Source organism: Anthonomus grandis, chromosome 16 (genome assembly GCF_022605725.1).
Source record: "Anthonomus grandis grandis chromosome 16, icAntGran1.3, whole genome shotgun sequence".
In the NCBI taxonomy this organism is placed as follows: Eukaryota; Metazoa; Arthropoda; class Insecta; order Coleoptera; family Curculionidae; genus Anthonomus; species Anthonomus grandis.
The window spans coordinates 15254952-15270381 of NC_065561.1; the positions used below are offsets into that span (position 1 = coordinate 15254952).

A 15430-nucleotide genomic window follows, 5' to 3' on the forward strand; every position below is an offset into this window, starting at 1 on the left:
GTAGGGTTTCAAAGCGTGACGACTTTAAGTCCCTTAAAAGCAAAAATTCTCTTTCTCGGTCTGTTTGTATCATACTTGCAAAGACGAAAAACATATTTTTCCTTTTACCCAAAACTACCCGAAGCAACACATTTCATATAATAGCCATTCTTTTCTCGAAAAGGAACTGAAGAAATTCACACTAACAATAAAACAAAAATCCATTTACTCCTATCCTAATTCAATAATTTCGGTTCTATGTAACGGGAAAAGCAATCACTTATTTAAAAGGCAAAACGGGTAAAGTGCTCCGGAAGAGGCCGAAGCCAAGAATGGAGAAAATGGAAATATGGAGCGGAATTAACAATCATGCCAGAAGGCCGGGAAAGTATTAAGTTCAATTAAGATATTCGCTGATTGCAATTACGCGTTTCGTTAGCTTTATTCTTCGGCCTAAATTGTGCCACTCGCTAGAGGCATAGAATTAAAATAATAAAATCGCAAGCGAGGGTTATATCGTTTCGGCAACATTTACTAGCTTACTTATACTGTTCAATTCACCCTATAAAAGCATAAAAAATAGTTTTTTTTTCTTACAAAAGTAAACAAAGCCAAATGATTTTTTTGCTGAGAATTTTCTTTCCAGTTCAAAAGGGGTTAGAAATGTTTAAGTCAACATAGAACGCTGCAGGCCATTCCTCCGTAATCCCTTTTGCCACTTAAAACCCAAACTTTACGCAATTACTTTACTTTTCGAGCCGTAATTCACCGCCCCGTGTTTGTCGCCCGGGGCTTTTATTAATTTCGTTAAATTAGTTGATTTAACAGCTGCCTTTAATTAACCTAGTGATAATTGAAACACGGACCCACGGCGGAGTTTTGTTACACATGCTGTTTTCGAACTCTGTAATCAATTAGAGCTATAAGCGAGAGTAAATATTAAAGTTTTCAGATGATATTAGTAACTTGACGATATGTTTTAATTACAAATATATGTTTCATTATTATAATCGAATTTTCAATCATAGTCAGAATTTTTGCAATCACCTTTTTAAACGGTTTTTTGTAATCTGCATATTTATTTTTAAAGTAAATAATGATAAACGATTAAATTTGCATTGCAAAATTGGGATAGCCGGGGAATTTTTTAGGTGATGAACGGTGGTGTCCATATGCTATTTAGAATTTCATCTTCATGCAACACTTTTTTGGTCCATCTCCTCCATTCTAGCAATGTGCCTAGCCCATTTACGTGTAATGGTTCGTTGTATAATATCATCTGCTCCAGTACTTTGGCGTATCTCTTCATTCCTCACTCGATCTCTCAGGTTCAGGCCAAGCATCGATTTCTCCATTCGCTTTCGTGTTACTCTTAGTGTTTCTGCGGTTTTCTTCGTTAAAGTTAGGGTCTCTACGCCATAGATCATAACCAGCAATGGTAAAATGTTCTTCGTTTTAAGCGAATTGAGCAATTTCCTCTAATATCCCAGGGTAATTCATCTGTTTGCCTAGATCTAGCTATTCTAATCTGATGACCCAAATGTTTATATTTGTCAACCAATTCTATTTTGTGTGCGATATTGTTGAGTTCTTGGAGCATGTCATTGTTTGACAAAATAACTTTTCTTTTAAATGTCGCTCATTTTTTAAATGCATACCCCAGGACAGAAATAAACAGCTTTGGCAACATGGTGTCGCCTTGCCTAACTCCCCTTTCCATCTTAACTTGTTGGTTGTAGAGTGTGGATTTACAGTTGTTGTGGCATTTGCATATATATTTTTCATTATGTCGCATTACCGATATTGCGTCAACATATGTCTACTTTACAATCTTTTAATTGTCTTAAGATGACCTACGCTAGTTCTACTGTATCGAAAGCCTTTTTACAGTCAACAAATATCAATGCTAAGAGGCGGCTATATTCAAAGGTATTTTCTATCAAGGCTTTTAAATACTGCAGGTAGTTGTTTTTACCATATTTCGAGCGGAAACAAGCTTGTTTCCATTACTGATAGAAGTCCAGCTTTGCCTCTATACGTATAGAGAAATGACACTCTTCTTTTAATATACTAGTATATAAGTATAGTAAAATATATAGGGGTTCCTAGAAACATTCCTTAAGTTATCATTCTATAATGGCGGCCATCTCTAGAAATGCGAATTAGAGTCACTTTCTCATTTTATTTGTAGGTCGTATTGTAAGAGTTCATCAAAACTTTATATCAATACTAGTGTTATTTCTTTCTAAATATACTGAAATATTGCTGGACTTATTAAAACACAATTGCACCTAGTAAGGTTCTGAGCAAAAGGCTGGTACATACTGTGGCCGTTTTATTAAGCTTATTTTTCACGAAATCTCATTATCCTAAATAAATATCTTATTGGAGTTTTTTATTTATGAATATTTTCAGTCCTTCTTAGATAATTGTTTCTATACTACTTATATTTTCTTATTAATTTCTTATCCAGATGAAGAAATTTGGCATTCAGTTACAACTTTATTAAAAATGGTATTATAACATTATAATTCTGGTGGACGGTTTATAAAGATAATTAAGGAGATAACTTGGACTATATGTTTCCAGGTCCGTTATACCTCACTTCTTGAGCAAAAGTATATTTATTGAAGGTGCAGATTAAGGAGTTTTTGAATCATGGATATCAGTACTGGTCCTTCTATATTTATCGCTTCTGTGACGACACCGTCATCCCGTGGAGCTCTATTATTCTTCATCCTTTTCAAAGTAATAATACTTTTATCCTGAGAGATCTCCGGAATACCCTGATTTGGCACCCTGCTTCGCAGATATTCTTTCGAATTTAGAGTATTTTATTTAGTACACAAACACTTTGGAGGATACCTTGTAAGAGTATGGGCTCTTTGGCAAGGCTGACCCAGATTTTATGCTGCGGTAGGATTTACATCAGTTGCGGAATCTCCATATGGAGAGACAATCTGAACAAAAGGAACAAATATGACGTTTGCAAAAGAACATATCGTCGGTCCCAAGGCAAAACCATGAATGTGCAAAATTGGCAATTTTTACCTATCTACATTTTCAAGCACCTCTAAACCAGTTCTTGACAATGCCAAACCAACGAATCTGCAAGCATCATGGTTGTGCTGGGGGTAGCTGTACTGCCTTTGACGTATCTTAGTTTGTATTCGACTGCCGCAACGCGCGTATCGTGAATGTGACACTTTCGTGGTTTTGGCCTTGCATTAAAAGTTTGAAGTCAGTAAATGTGGTACATTCGTTGTTTTGACGTTGTAAGTGTATGGTATACTTTGTAACATTCGTGTATAGATTTTGAGTAGTAAAAAATCAATTATAAAATGATAAACGTGACATCTAGAACACAAAAAATAATGGATAGGGTTAGGTCTAAACATGAAAGAGATAAGCAATGTATGGACCAAAATGGAACTGAGGTATAACGTGGGTTTTTTCAAGCCAAAGAAGGACCAGTGCAAGATATGTTTGGCACAGAAAAATATGACTGGAGAAGAAAAAGAAGCGCAAGAACATGCTGCCATGTGTATGCAGCTGATTTCTGTTCATCCTAGCTTGAAAATCATAGATCATAAATTTTTCGAAAGCGGACACACTGAAATGGAATGCGATTCCATACATTCCAAAATTGAGCAGAAAGCTAAGCATGTTCCTGTATACATTCCTGAAGGTTGGACACAAGTAATACGAGATGATCGTATAAAACCACGCCCATTTGAAGTGAGGAGCAGAAGCTTGGATGATGTTTAGGATTTTAAAGAATTTGCAGCGCAAAAATTTGAGATGAACAAAATACCATGGTGTAAGGTTTGCTGGATTCGTTATCTGAAATCGGACATGACGAAGGTGTTTTACAAAATGGATTTTGAACAAGAATTTCATGACATAAACTGCATGAAAAAATTTGAGGTCGACCAAAAACAGCGGAGTTCAAAAAATCATATGAATGTGAGTTACCCATTGCGAAGCCAAAATATCAGGATTTACAAAAAATGTGTTCTGATTTAACAATCCCAAAAGTTCATCACAGTTTTTACAAGTCGCTAAAAATTAATAATAATATTAGAGATAGATTACCAGAACCAGATGACAGTAAAAATACTAACTCAGATGAAAATTAAACCATTTCACTTTATACTTAAGCTCATTTAAGCATATGAATGTAGTTCCTTTTGTATTTTCAGTATTTTTTGAGAAAACCTTTTTCGTTTTTATAGTTTATTTTGCCAATGATTTAGAAGTTTAAGTAGTTTTGTTTTCTTAGATTTATAGATCCCGAGTTTATCCTAGTTTCCCAATAAAAATACACATGTTTATTGATACTTCAAATCAATAAAAATATTGAAAATCATTGTGTCTTTAGGTTTTCTTATTGTACTGTAAGTGATTTGAAAGAAAATTTTGCAATGCCAAATCCACGAATTTGACGTTTTGAAAGGTGGGGGCTAATAAACAGAAAAAATAATAAGCAAGTCATAAACTGTCAAAGTAGATCCTATGTCTCCCAAGAAATGAAATTATTCCGACAAAAATCTGAATTTTCACAGAGTATCAAAACCTTCAAACCCAAATATCTCCAAATCACGATTTTTCACATTCATGGTTTTGGCATTGGGCCGACGATATGATAAATAGTTTATTTTAAATGGTACATTTCATACTTATATGAATTAAGATAGAAGAAATGAAGCTTGACAATTACTCCAAAGGGAACAAGTTAAGTATTAATATTTATATGTTCAAAAAAAGTTTTAGACAGTACAATCTAAGTATTAGCAGATTGATAAATAAAAACCAGAATATGGAAGTTGCTACATTCCTGGACATCATGGGAAAATTCAACAATGCTCTGCCAAACTCCATTTATGAATTTGCTTTGTTAAGAAGCGAAATGTGTGACTGAATTAAAGCGATGTTGGGAGTTAGAAGATGGTCGAAAATCTGTTTGTCATCATTTAAGTATGGAAGGTTACGCATACTCTGATCATCTGGTAATTCCAGTCAAGGCAGACAATGATGATACAATCTCCTTGGTTTTTATAGAGGTGTTGAAGAAAGTATTTAATGAATGCTAAAAGGGAAAAATGTTCATCAACCTGCTCGTTTGCCCTTTTTGCTCGTACTTTAGCTCTAACCAAAAAATAGTCGCTACCCGCACCTCTAAGGCTTCTTACGTCAATTATATTGCTGCTGTCTCTTCCATTAAGTAGGACATAGTCAATTTGGTTTTTTGTTACTCCATCGGTAGATTTCCAAGATTTTTTATAAATATTCTTGTATTCGAACATTGTTGATTTGATCAATAGATTATTGGATTCTTTCATGTCTACTAGTTGCATTCCGTTACCGTTGCAATACTCTTGTATAGGCTATGTTTACCAATTATTAGTCCAAAGGCCTTATTTTTTCCAATTTTAGCCTTGAAGTCTCCCAGCATTATCATTTTTTTAGGTCTCATCAGTCAAAAGTTATTTAGATTTAAACATTGCGTTGGCACATTATTTAGCTACCCTCTATTGTCATTTATTTACTTTTTTTATTAAACAATTAATAAAGTTAGAAAGTTGAAGTTTTCTAGAGGGATTGCCAAAAGTTCTTATTATCAACCCTAAAAGTTTCATCCTTTCAGGTCTCATCAGTCACAAGTTATTTGGATTTAAACATTGAGTTGGCGCATAATTTAGTTGAAATCCGTCGTCATTTAATTGTCTTCTTTTAATAGATAATTAATTTAGTTACAAAGAATTTAGTTAGAAATTTTTTGGAGGGTTTATCAAAGGTTTTTATTATCAACTCTAAAAGTTTCATCCTTTTAGGTCTTTTCAGTCAAAAATTAATTTGAACTTAAATAATGAGTTGACGCATAACTTTGTTGCACTCCATTGCCTGTCTCCATATCCTGTGTAAAGTTCTTTTCAGTGAAAGTTTCGTTACTTCTGTCATCTTTTTCTGCAGTTGTGGCGTGTATAGATAGATAACCTCGAATAGTTAAACCACTTGCCTGCAAGTCTAATTTGACAAATCCGCTCAATAACAGGTTTAAATTGGACTGGATCCTACCAGTTCCTCTCGTATGATAAAGTATGAAAATGATTCCACAATTTGTATTTGAGAAATCATCAAAATCAAGAACAAGAATGGTGGTAGTACCAGGTGGAACAGAGAACATTTTTTGCAGTCATTTAGAATTTAGTAGTTTAAAAATAACTAAAATCGATTTTTTGCCTTTAACTTCTTTAAATATGCGGGCGAAAAAGCTTAAAATATTTTGACCGAATAGCACTCTAGGTTCAATACGGTGAAACACTAACGTTCTCTTTGTAATTTGTGACTCAGATTTATTGTTGCAAGATCTGGGTTGTCCGGACCTATATATATACTAGGTAACTTCAAGTCGAAAATGTCCTATAAACACGGGTCCGTAAATGCTTCCTTACTAAGATATGATTTTTTTTTTTATTTAATAGTTATGGTGCCAAAAACTAAATGCTATAATAATAATTATTCCTTCTATCAACATCAATTAGGCCGAGTGCAATATACACTTCTTTTGATTGTTATTCTTTTACAGTAACTGCGTCAGTTTGTAAGAAATTTGCAAAAATTAGCGTAATGTTTGTTTTTACAAATGAATAATACGCAGACATGCTATTAGTATACGGATATTGTAACGGAAGTGATAGAACAGCAGTGCTTACTATCCAATCGAAGAATACCTAATAAACGAGTATTTGGGAGAGTTTTTAATCAACTGAGAGCAACAAGATCATTTCCATTTTACATCCATCAGGAACTACTATCATCAATTAGTGTTCGCAGAATAATACGTCGCACTGGTTTTACCCGAATAACTGTATGGAGTACATACTTTGGTTTATACCCAATTCATCTCCAACCAGTCCAGGCTCTACAGCTTTGATATAGACCCTCGTATGCAGTTTTGCAATTGGTTAACAACGTTGTTGTCGTAATGTAGCTACCAATATTTTATTTACCGATAATGCTACATTCACATCAATAATTCAAGGAATTCCAATTCTTGGCAGCTTGAAAATCGCCATTCTTCGTTTGGTACGGTTTGTTAGAAGATCGGTAAGTCGATTCTTATGCATCTGCAATTTACCCTCAGTTCTAACGAGAAGAACTGCCTGTATTGTTAGAGAATATTCCGATTCAAAGAAGATAACAAATTTAATGTGGTTACAGTATGACGCTGCGTCGCCTCAGAGTAGTAGAAATTTGACCGAATAATTAAACAACAGTTTTCCTGGACCTTGTATTGCACGCAGGAGCGCATCTTCTCTGTAAATCAATTATTGAAATATCCTTTAAATTAAAAAACCCACAAAATATTAGCAAACATTTTATAAATATATAAAATGTTTGCACTCCTATTGACCTTGGGTTCATTGACTTCTATTTCAATAACACTATCACTTAATATTTTAAAAAATTTTGACGGCATGATATCCTACTATCTAGTATTAATTTTATTGCTCCTACAATTGCCAAAATATTCAATGGCTGTTTAGAAAGAGCAGAATATCCCTTTATACGGAAAACTGCCATTATACCATCTCTCCCTAAGGCAGCTAAAATTGCATTACTTAGGCCTATAAGTATTTTGCCAATTCTTGGAAGAATGCCCGAAATTCTTGTTTTTGAGATGGTTCTCCAGTCTATTAGCCTTAAACATGTGCTTTCAGTTGCGCAATTTGGAGCTTAATAAAATGACGTTTAAAAAATTTTAAAATTCCGGATGCTTACGGAGTTATCCGAAAAAAACCGAAATTTGTCAAAATCGTTTTTACCTTCTACTGGCTTTATTGAAAGAGATATCGAAAAACTAAAAACAGTTTTTCATTGCCACTTTTTATGTCCTACCACATGACGCAAAAAAAAAATTAAACCGACGATAGAAGGTAAAAACGATTTTGACAAATTTCGTTTTTTTTTGGATATTAAAATTTTTTAAACGTCACTTTATTAAACTCCAAATTGCGCAAATTTGCCTCCATTTAACCGACCCTGTAATTCTTACGGTTTCCGAGATTCCAATGGACACCCTCGAATTTGGGACACCCTGTACATTGATGATAATCAACTTCTATCATCCTTTAGGCTTTCAGACTTATTAATGATGATTTGGAGAGAGTTTCTGTTTGGTCTTGAAAACATGGTTTATTATCAAATACAAAAAAAGGACATATCTGATCATTGGATCAGATTGTACTAGGGAAAAATGTTACTCATTTAATTTTTGCATATTAATAATGGTTCTCCCTAATTTAAAGCAGGCGAGAAATGTAGGACTAATTTTTGATCTTAAGTCACATGTTTTAAAAAAGCTTTCTTTAATGTATCTAAAAATAAAAAGTCTATATCCATTTTAATTATGTCAATATATGTACGTTTACGCTATAAATATTTTATAATTTCCAATACGATTAAAGCCGACATCTTTCCTCTGAACACCCTTTTTTAATTTCCTATGCATTTTATGTTTGTCAGACACACGTCAGATTGTTTTACTTAATTATATAATTTTTTTTTACATTATGGAAGAAGCCCACATACAAAGCGAAAACCTAACAACCGAAGATGATCAACAGGAGGCAGCCGCATCTAAAATTACAGGACTGTCAAATAAGGCTTCCGACCTTCAACAAATTTATAGACAGGGCGACAAAATCCACCAAATAGACGATGAAAATGTAACCATGATAAAAAGCGGTCCCCCAAACGTAGATACATCCCATGGTAGTATCGAAGGCGACCTTAATGCCGACGAAGTTCAATCTGGAGAGTCTCTGTTTAAAACGTTTAGCTTTGACAACGTCATTAGCAAAGAAGAGACGGAAAAATGTTTGGAATTCTGGAGGAGTGTGGTGGAAAAACAGCTGGAACCAATCAAATGCACTCTTATAGAAACCGCACTCAAAAATAAGGAGGCGGAGAAAAAAAGAGAGAGCACCAGTAGTAGTAAGAAGCCAAAACGAAGCGTCCAGTCCAAGTTGAAAAACGAGGACGAAAAACCGGTGATTTCCACAACAAAAATTGAAAGTTGGAACGCTATATTACTGGAGCTCCAAAAGAAGCGACTTCACCGTACGAAACTAATGCTGGAAAAACGTTGCAGGTTCTGTGGTTACCTTAGCAGTCCTCCTTACCAGACCTCCTCCCCTCAAGCAGAAATTAAAGAAAGCATCAAAGAGTTAGATTCCTGGCAACCGACCTCTAGGAAAAAAAGTATAGGTAGCTTAAATAGTTCTAAACGTGCAACAAGTGAGCGTAGAATATCAAAAGAGTTGCAAAAAAATCGAAATAGCTCTGGTTCAAGTAACTCGAAACCAGAAACCATACTAGAAGAAACCATGTTGGCACAACAGTTGGAAATGGAGAAACATTTGCTAGAAGTAAAAGAAGACTCTCAAAAGATTAAGTACGTAGATGCAATAAACATAAAAAAATCTCAAAATAAATATGGCAGTTGGCGTGCAAACAAATTGATCCCATGCGAGTGTAAAAAAACTGGATGCGATTGCCATATCAATGATTCTGTAAAGGGCTATAAGCAACACTTAGCAGGAAGTTCTTCCATACATTTTGCATCATCGAAGGAAAAAACATTTATAAGGAAATCTATCGAAAGGCAGGGTGAGTGAAAACTGCCTTTGTCATCAACCTAAAATTTCAGAAAAATTATTTTAAACAGTTGTTGTTACAGATATGTCTAAAGAGAAAACGAACGTTTATACCAGCAGTAATGAAATCGCTAAAAAATCGGAAGAAGTAATTGACACTAAAGCAAACCTAATTGCTGAGTCTACAAATGATAACTTAATTTTAGACAATAACCAAAAAAACATCGCTTCTAAAGAACCATATACAGAAGTTATAAGTATAAAAGAACCACTTAATAAAAGTAGTTCAAAGTTGCTGTTAAAAAATTCAGAAGAAAATCACAAAAGCCTGTCCATTTCTCTTAGTACAGAAGACACAAAATCAAAAAGACATCGTAAACTCTCAGTAATGGTTTCTTGTACATGTAGCGACGAAGAATGTGACTGCAGTAACCTACTGACCCTTCCCGAAAAACCGACCATTTTTAAATCCGACAGTGAACTGTTTAAGCCCAGGGCACTTTCAATACAAGAAAACACCACTGAGAGAAAAAGTGTTGTGCCGAGGGTGAATTCTTTGGAACTCATCAGAACCAGACTGAGCAGTATTAGGTCTATTAAAATAAATGTAGACAATGAAAGCGAAGATTCTTTGGACATAACAAGAACAAGAGGCAAAGGGAGTGTGTCAAGTAGTTCCAAAAACAGGACTTCATTCGTTAGTGATAAAGTTAAACATGCCTCGATAGATCTCTGATATTGTAGCTTAAAAAATATGAAATAATAATAAAAAAATGTTTTTTTTTCTGATATCTATTTATTTGCAGAATTTTTCAAACGAACATAGATTCCTGGTAACTCAAGGGATAGTACCAAGGTACCAAAGACAGTTCTCAAGATTAAAAAATATATTTGCATCAAATGTATTAACTGAAAACTCGAGATTCGAATGCTAATACGTTTATGAGTTAATCTCTCTTTGATTCTAAAGTTGAGTATCTTAGAGAAATTTAGGAGGATGAAGACCAGCTGAAAGTCGTCGTTTCTTATGTGATATTTATAAACTTAATTATTAATATTAATTGATCAAATTGAGGCATCGCTAGTGGCGCCCGCTCATGGCATTGGCACGCAACATCTTCAGTCAGTTATATTGTTAATGCTATCTTTGACACACAATTTGCTGCTATTCCAATTCTAGGCCGTGAAACTCGATTCGGTTCGATGCAAGTCTTTTAAAAATGTTAAGAACTGCTTTAGATTAACATCGAATGATTTTGAAAAAAGATTGAATAAAATTTTTGTCTAATTTTTAATTTTCTTTTACGTATTTACGATAATTTTTATATCATCCAGGAATTAAAAAAAGGTTTCCAAAGTTTTGCAGTATTATTTTAGGGCTCCAGGATTTATTAGGCATTTAAAGGAATTTTTAATTTAATTCCAGGCATTTGGCATTCGCCAGCTTCAGACACATCACTTCCATCGAAACAAATCGAGTTTCAGGGCCTATAGAAGTGAAATAGCAGCAATTTGTGTGTCAAAGATAGCATAAACAACCCAACTGACTGAGTTTAAGTTAACTAAGTTTTAGATAAGAAAAGACGATCTTTCAGTTAGACAATTATTTAGGAGGCATGAGATTAGTCGAAAAAATTAACTTCAATTCGTCTTTCTGGATGATTAGTTTTGAATTCTAAATTGCGCAAAAGCGGTGAATCCTACAGAAAATAATCAGAATTGTCAACCATTTATTTTACTGTAGAAGATACATTTATGATTATGTTATTTCAACAGACAGAAATTAGGAAAATCCAAAAAATATCAGCGAGTAAACTAGTTTTGGATCAGTAAGGATGTGGGCACCAGAACGTAACTTTTTTCCTATAAAAAAAGAACTAAAAGAGGTTCTACAGTTTCTAGTTATGGATTTGGCAACAACGAACGCGTATACAGTACATTCACGATGAAAGGAACAAATTAAGTATAGACCTTACTATTTTCGAACAAATCTTGATGCATCTTTTCCTGATAGATCGATTGGACGAAGAGATCCGATTGAGTGGCCACCGAGGTCACCGGATATAACCCAATTAGATTTTTTCTCATGGGGCTATTTGTTCAAGTCCAAAGTTTATGTGAATAGATCAAATAATGTTGATGATTTAAAGCAAAGAATTCGATACGAAATTAGACTAATCAATCCGCAATTGATTGAAAATGTGCAATTAAAAGTTATTTAACAACTTCAATTGAATATCAGTTGTAACAAATATTGTATAAATTTTAATTTTTTAATGTCGTATGTTTCATTAGTCTATTACATCAACTTTGACAAAACGCTGATTTTATGGTACGGCAGTATATGGTATTAGACCTATTAAAGTAAACGTAGACAATGAAAGCGAGAATTCTTTGGAAATAACAAAAACCAGGGACAAAGCGAGTGTATCAGGTTCCAAAAACAAGACTTCATTTGCTAGTGGGACAGTTAAACATGCCTCGATACGCTTCTGATATTTTAGCTTGAAAGTTATTAAATGATAATAATTAATAATTTCCGCATTTCTAGTCACTAACATCTCTTTACTTTCAGTATTTAAGTTTGATCAAATAAACATAGATTCTTAGTAAGTATTAATCGAAAACTGGTCATCGTGCTAAGAATAGGAGAATGAGCATCCTTAAAAAATAAAATTTGTTTATTTTAGATATTTTTGAAAATTTTGACGTGAGAACCTAAAAAGAATATATGGGTCAAAGAGCATTAACGACACAACTGACTGAAGATGTTGGGCGCCAACAATGCATGCCTCAACTTAATCAGAATGAATAATTAAATATATAAATTTCAGATAAGAAACGACGATCATTCATCACTTAGTTTATCCTAAAAAAATGAATTTTCACTTCTTGGCTTCTAGTTATAGATTTGGCTACAACAAACACGTATATATGTAGTCAAAAATCTTAACCCTTTGACTATTTCTATTTTCCCCTGGTGTACATAGGATTCAAAGTAGATTGTATATGGTGTTTGACGCAAATTGAATTTTTATCTAAAAAGGGGTCGAGGTACACCCGAAATTCCAGGCATTTTTATCCATCTAAATCCTAGAACTTCTCGGAAATGTTAGTTTTCTTTTACTAAAGACGCATATCATTAAGGGTCACACAAGCAGGAACAAATTTATCCTAGATGTGTTTTTCAGGACTACGGTTTAATTAGAGTAATGAAATTTTTTAATCAAATTATCCACTTTTAGTAGTAAAATTATTATAGGCTTAGGAAAGCGATGCCTCGTCCAATTATCTTTTTTAAAAAAAAAAGTCAATGCTTTAATTAGATTTTTCAACCAAAGTACTCCATCTAAAAAAAAATGAGATTCACGTTAATATCTTGTTAAAATCTGAACCAGCCCCTCGAAGGAAACCTTTTAAGTTTTATTAAGTGACCCTTATTTTCGACGTAGGGTTTTTACGACTTCGTTCTTTCAAAACGAACATTAAAAATATCTCGAGGCGATTTGCTTTTCCTCTTAAGAAAAAAAGCGTTCCCATTTATTTTTTATTAAAAAAAAAATAGTTCCCTTAAGGATTAGAGTTATTAAATGTGTTATCTAAGCCTGGAAAAAAACTATTATTTAATTTTCCATACATATTCAAGATTTACACCCCAATTAAAATTTAAACCTGGTTAGCGAATCGCGCTTATGTGAATCTTCTACCTTTGTTATGTACCATACTTGGATTTCGTAATCTAGATCATGGATTTAACGCTGATGTATCTGTTGCTTATCAAAAAATTATATCAAAATAATCCAATAACCTTAAATAAATTATTCTCACTAGTCTCATAGTTCTTTTGGTTTTGCCTCTCTCTCTTAAATAGTTCCAATTAGCCTGACTGATCAAGATAAAAAAAAACGCATCAAGAATACCTAATTTCTCTAAAAAAAGCTAGATTCAGAAGAAAATTCTGAGTTTCCTAGATTGCCTCTCAGGATCTCACTACTCATTTCCACGAACTTCAGCTCCAGTTAGATAGTTTCCTTTGAGAAGTTTGAATATTCTATAAGAAAAATTCTTTATTTAATTTGAAGAAAAATGAGACGAGCTCAAACTCTTTAGACCTATTCCAAGACGTAAAACCAAGATGACTAATTGCCATTTTCAAGTTCTTTGACCTCTGATAACTCTAGGTGAGGCTTTAGAAATTCATCAGGATTCTTACGTGAACTTCTGGATCATGTCAGTAACTCAGAATCTATTTACCCGTTACAGCTTGCTCAAGAACTGAAAGTAATAGGAAATCAAAAGAAAAAAAATAGCTTGGAATGCCTCGAATACTTCAAAATTAAGAAAGAGCCTTAACTACCTGGAAAACAATAAATAATGACGTCAAAAGTCAGTTGAGCTGCTTCAATTGGCTGCAAGAAAAGAAAAGAAAAGAATAATTTCAACTGATTAGATGCAAAAAGATGGATTCAATATTTAGTAATATTGATCGTATTAACCTTTGAACAGATTCACAAATAGCTCTACATTGGATTAAATTGGCAGTGGTATCACGACAAATCTGCTGTTAATCCTGCGGATCTATTATCACGAGGAATGCTACCTTAAGTAGTAGAAATAATACCAGGTTCGCACGAAAAGGTGTGAGTTTTAATATTCTCCCGAAAATGCTTACATCCATGAGACAATGACACTTTATTGGCTTTCCTTTATCTCTCTTTGGCTTCTGATCCATGATGAGTCTTGTGTAAGATGTTCTTAAACTTAAATTTTCTTTTTCTTACTAATGATTTAGGCTCCAATATATCCAAGATATTCAGAAATTCTTCATTATTCAGCTGACTTCAGTAAAATTATAGTAATAATCATTCGGATATTCAAATGTCTCTGACAGTGCATTAGGAGTTTCTGAATTGATATAGAACTTTTCAACATATTTAAGTAGAGAACCAGTACTCACATATATAGTTTTTGATGACGTAGAAAACGTATTATCACTTTTACTTTGACTCAGAAAATAAAAATAGCCAAATACAAAATAGTTCTATTAGCAAAATCTTCACTTCTCTTATAATTCCTATATTCATAACCAATAACTGGATGATGATGAGAATCGATGATGAATTAATTATTTATAGATGTTCCTTGTTCTTAGTACTCTATGTTAGATGGCCATAAAAAAACCCTTTGTCTCTGACTAGAAGTCATTAGTAGGTTTGTCAATATTATCCGGTTGTAGACTCGTTGAGAACTTGCCATGTAGAGCTTGCTCGATCCATGTAGCTTGTTTGTATTAGGCTGAGTTATATTAAATTCGAGATCTCTGTATTGCGGATTTAGAGGTCCTGGGCTGTCAATCTCACTAATGTATCGTTGGATTCGAGGAGTCGTTGTCTCAGACTTTGCTCTTGGGTTCTGCATAACTTGTAGATATTCGCCATTTTTTGACCACCTTGTTTACGAGATCGATAAAGTGTTTTTCTTGATGCATTCGTAAGTAGACATCGAAATTTGGTCAGCGTTCGGCTAGCTTATTTAAATCAGTATCGGACCAAATCTCGAAAGTGTAGGTCAGTGTAGGTACTGCCTAAGGATTCAGTGTAGCGATTTGATTTTTGACACAGATTTTTATTAAAAATCTTCATTTCTCTCTGCTTGTGGTCAATACGTTGGTTTTGCGGCAATCCCAAATATTTATAAGTATCTTCTGGTCTATTTGTTTCTCTACAACGCTTTCTTGATATTTAGAATAGCGCACTTATCAAGATCGAGAGTTTAATGCTAGGCTGAAC

At 33.7% G+C, this 15430-nt stretch overlaps 3 protein-coding genes across 5 annotated transcripts in view; 2 read left to right on the forward strand and 1 right to left on the reverse strand.

The window, feature by feature from the left end:
• Positions 1-15430, reverse strand: part of LOC126745526 (midasin) — a 242157-nt gene that overhangs the window by 170995 nt on the left and 55732 nt on the right. The window lies entirely within an intron of this gene.
• LOC126745537 (uncharacterized) overlaps positions 1-15430 on the forward strand; it is a 115035-nt gene that overhangs the window by 90655 nt on the left and 8950 nt on the right. The window lies entirely within an intron of this gene.
• LOC126745532 (uncharacterized) lies at positions 8485-10430 on the forward strand. 2 transcript variants are annotated; one of them, XM_050453410.1, is made up of 2 exons: positions 8485-9654; positions 9713-10430. In XM_050453410.1, the coding sequence occupies exons 1-2, from the start codon at positions 8556-8558 to the stop codon at positions 10375-10377; spliced, it is 1764 nt and encodes a 587-aa protein (XP_050309367.1). In that variant the 5' UTR covers positions 8485-8555; the 3' UTR covers positions 10378-10430. The 2 variants fall into 2 exon arrangements, with proteins under 2 accessions (XP_050309367.1, XP_050309368.1); XM_050453411.1 differs by having other exon boundaries at positions 8486-9654; positions 9725-10430.

Coding starts and splice junctions, on each gene's coding strand:
- LOC126745532 (XM_050453410.1), top strand. CDS start 8,556: ATGGAAGAAGCCCACATACAAAGCGAAAACCTAACAACCGAAGATGAT. Junction 9,655..9,712: donor GAAATCTATCGAAAGGCAGG/GTGAGTGAAAAC, acceptor TATTTTAAACAG/TTGTTGTTACAGATATGTCT.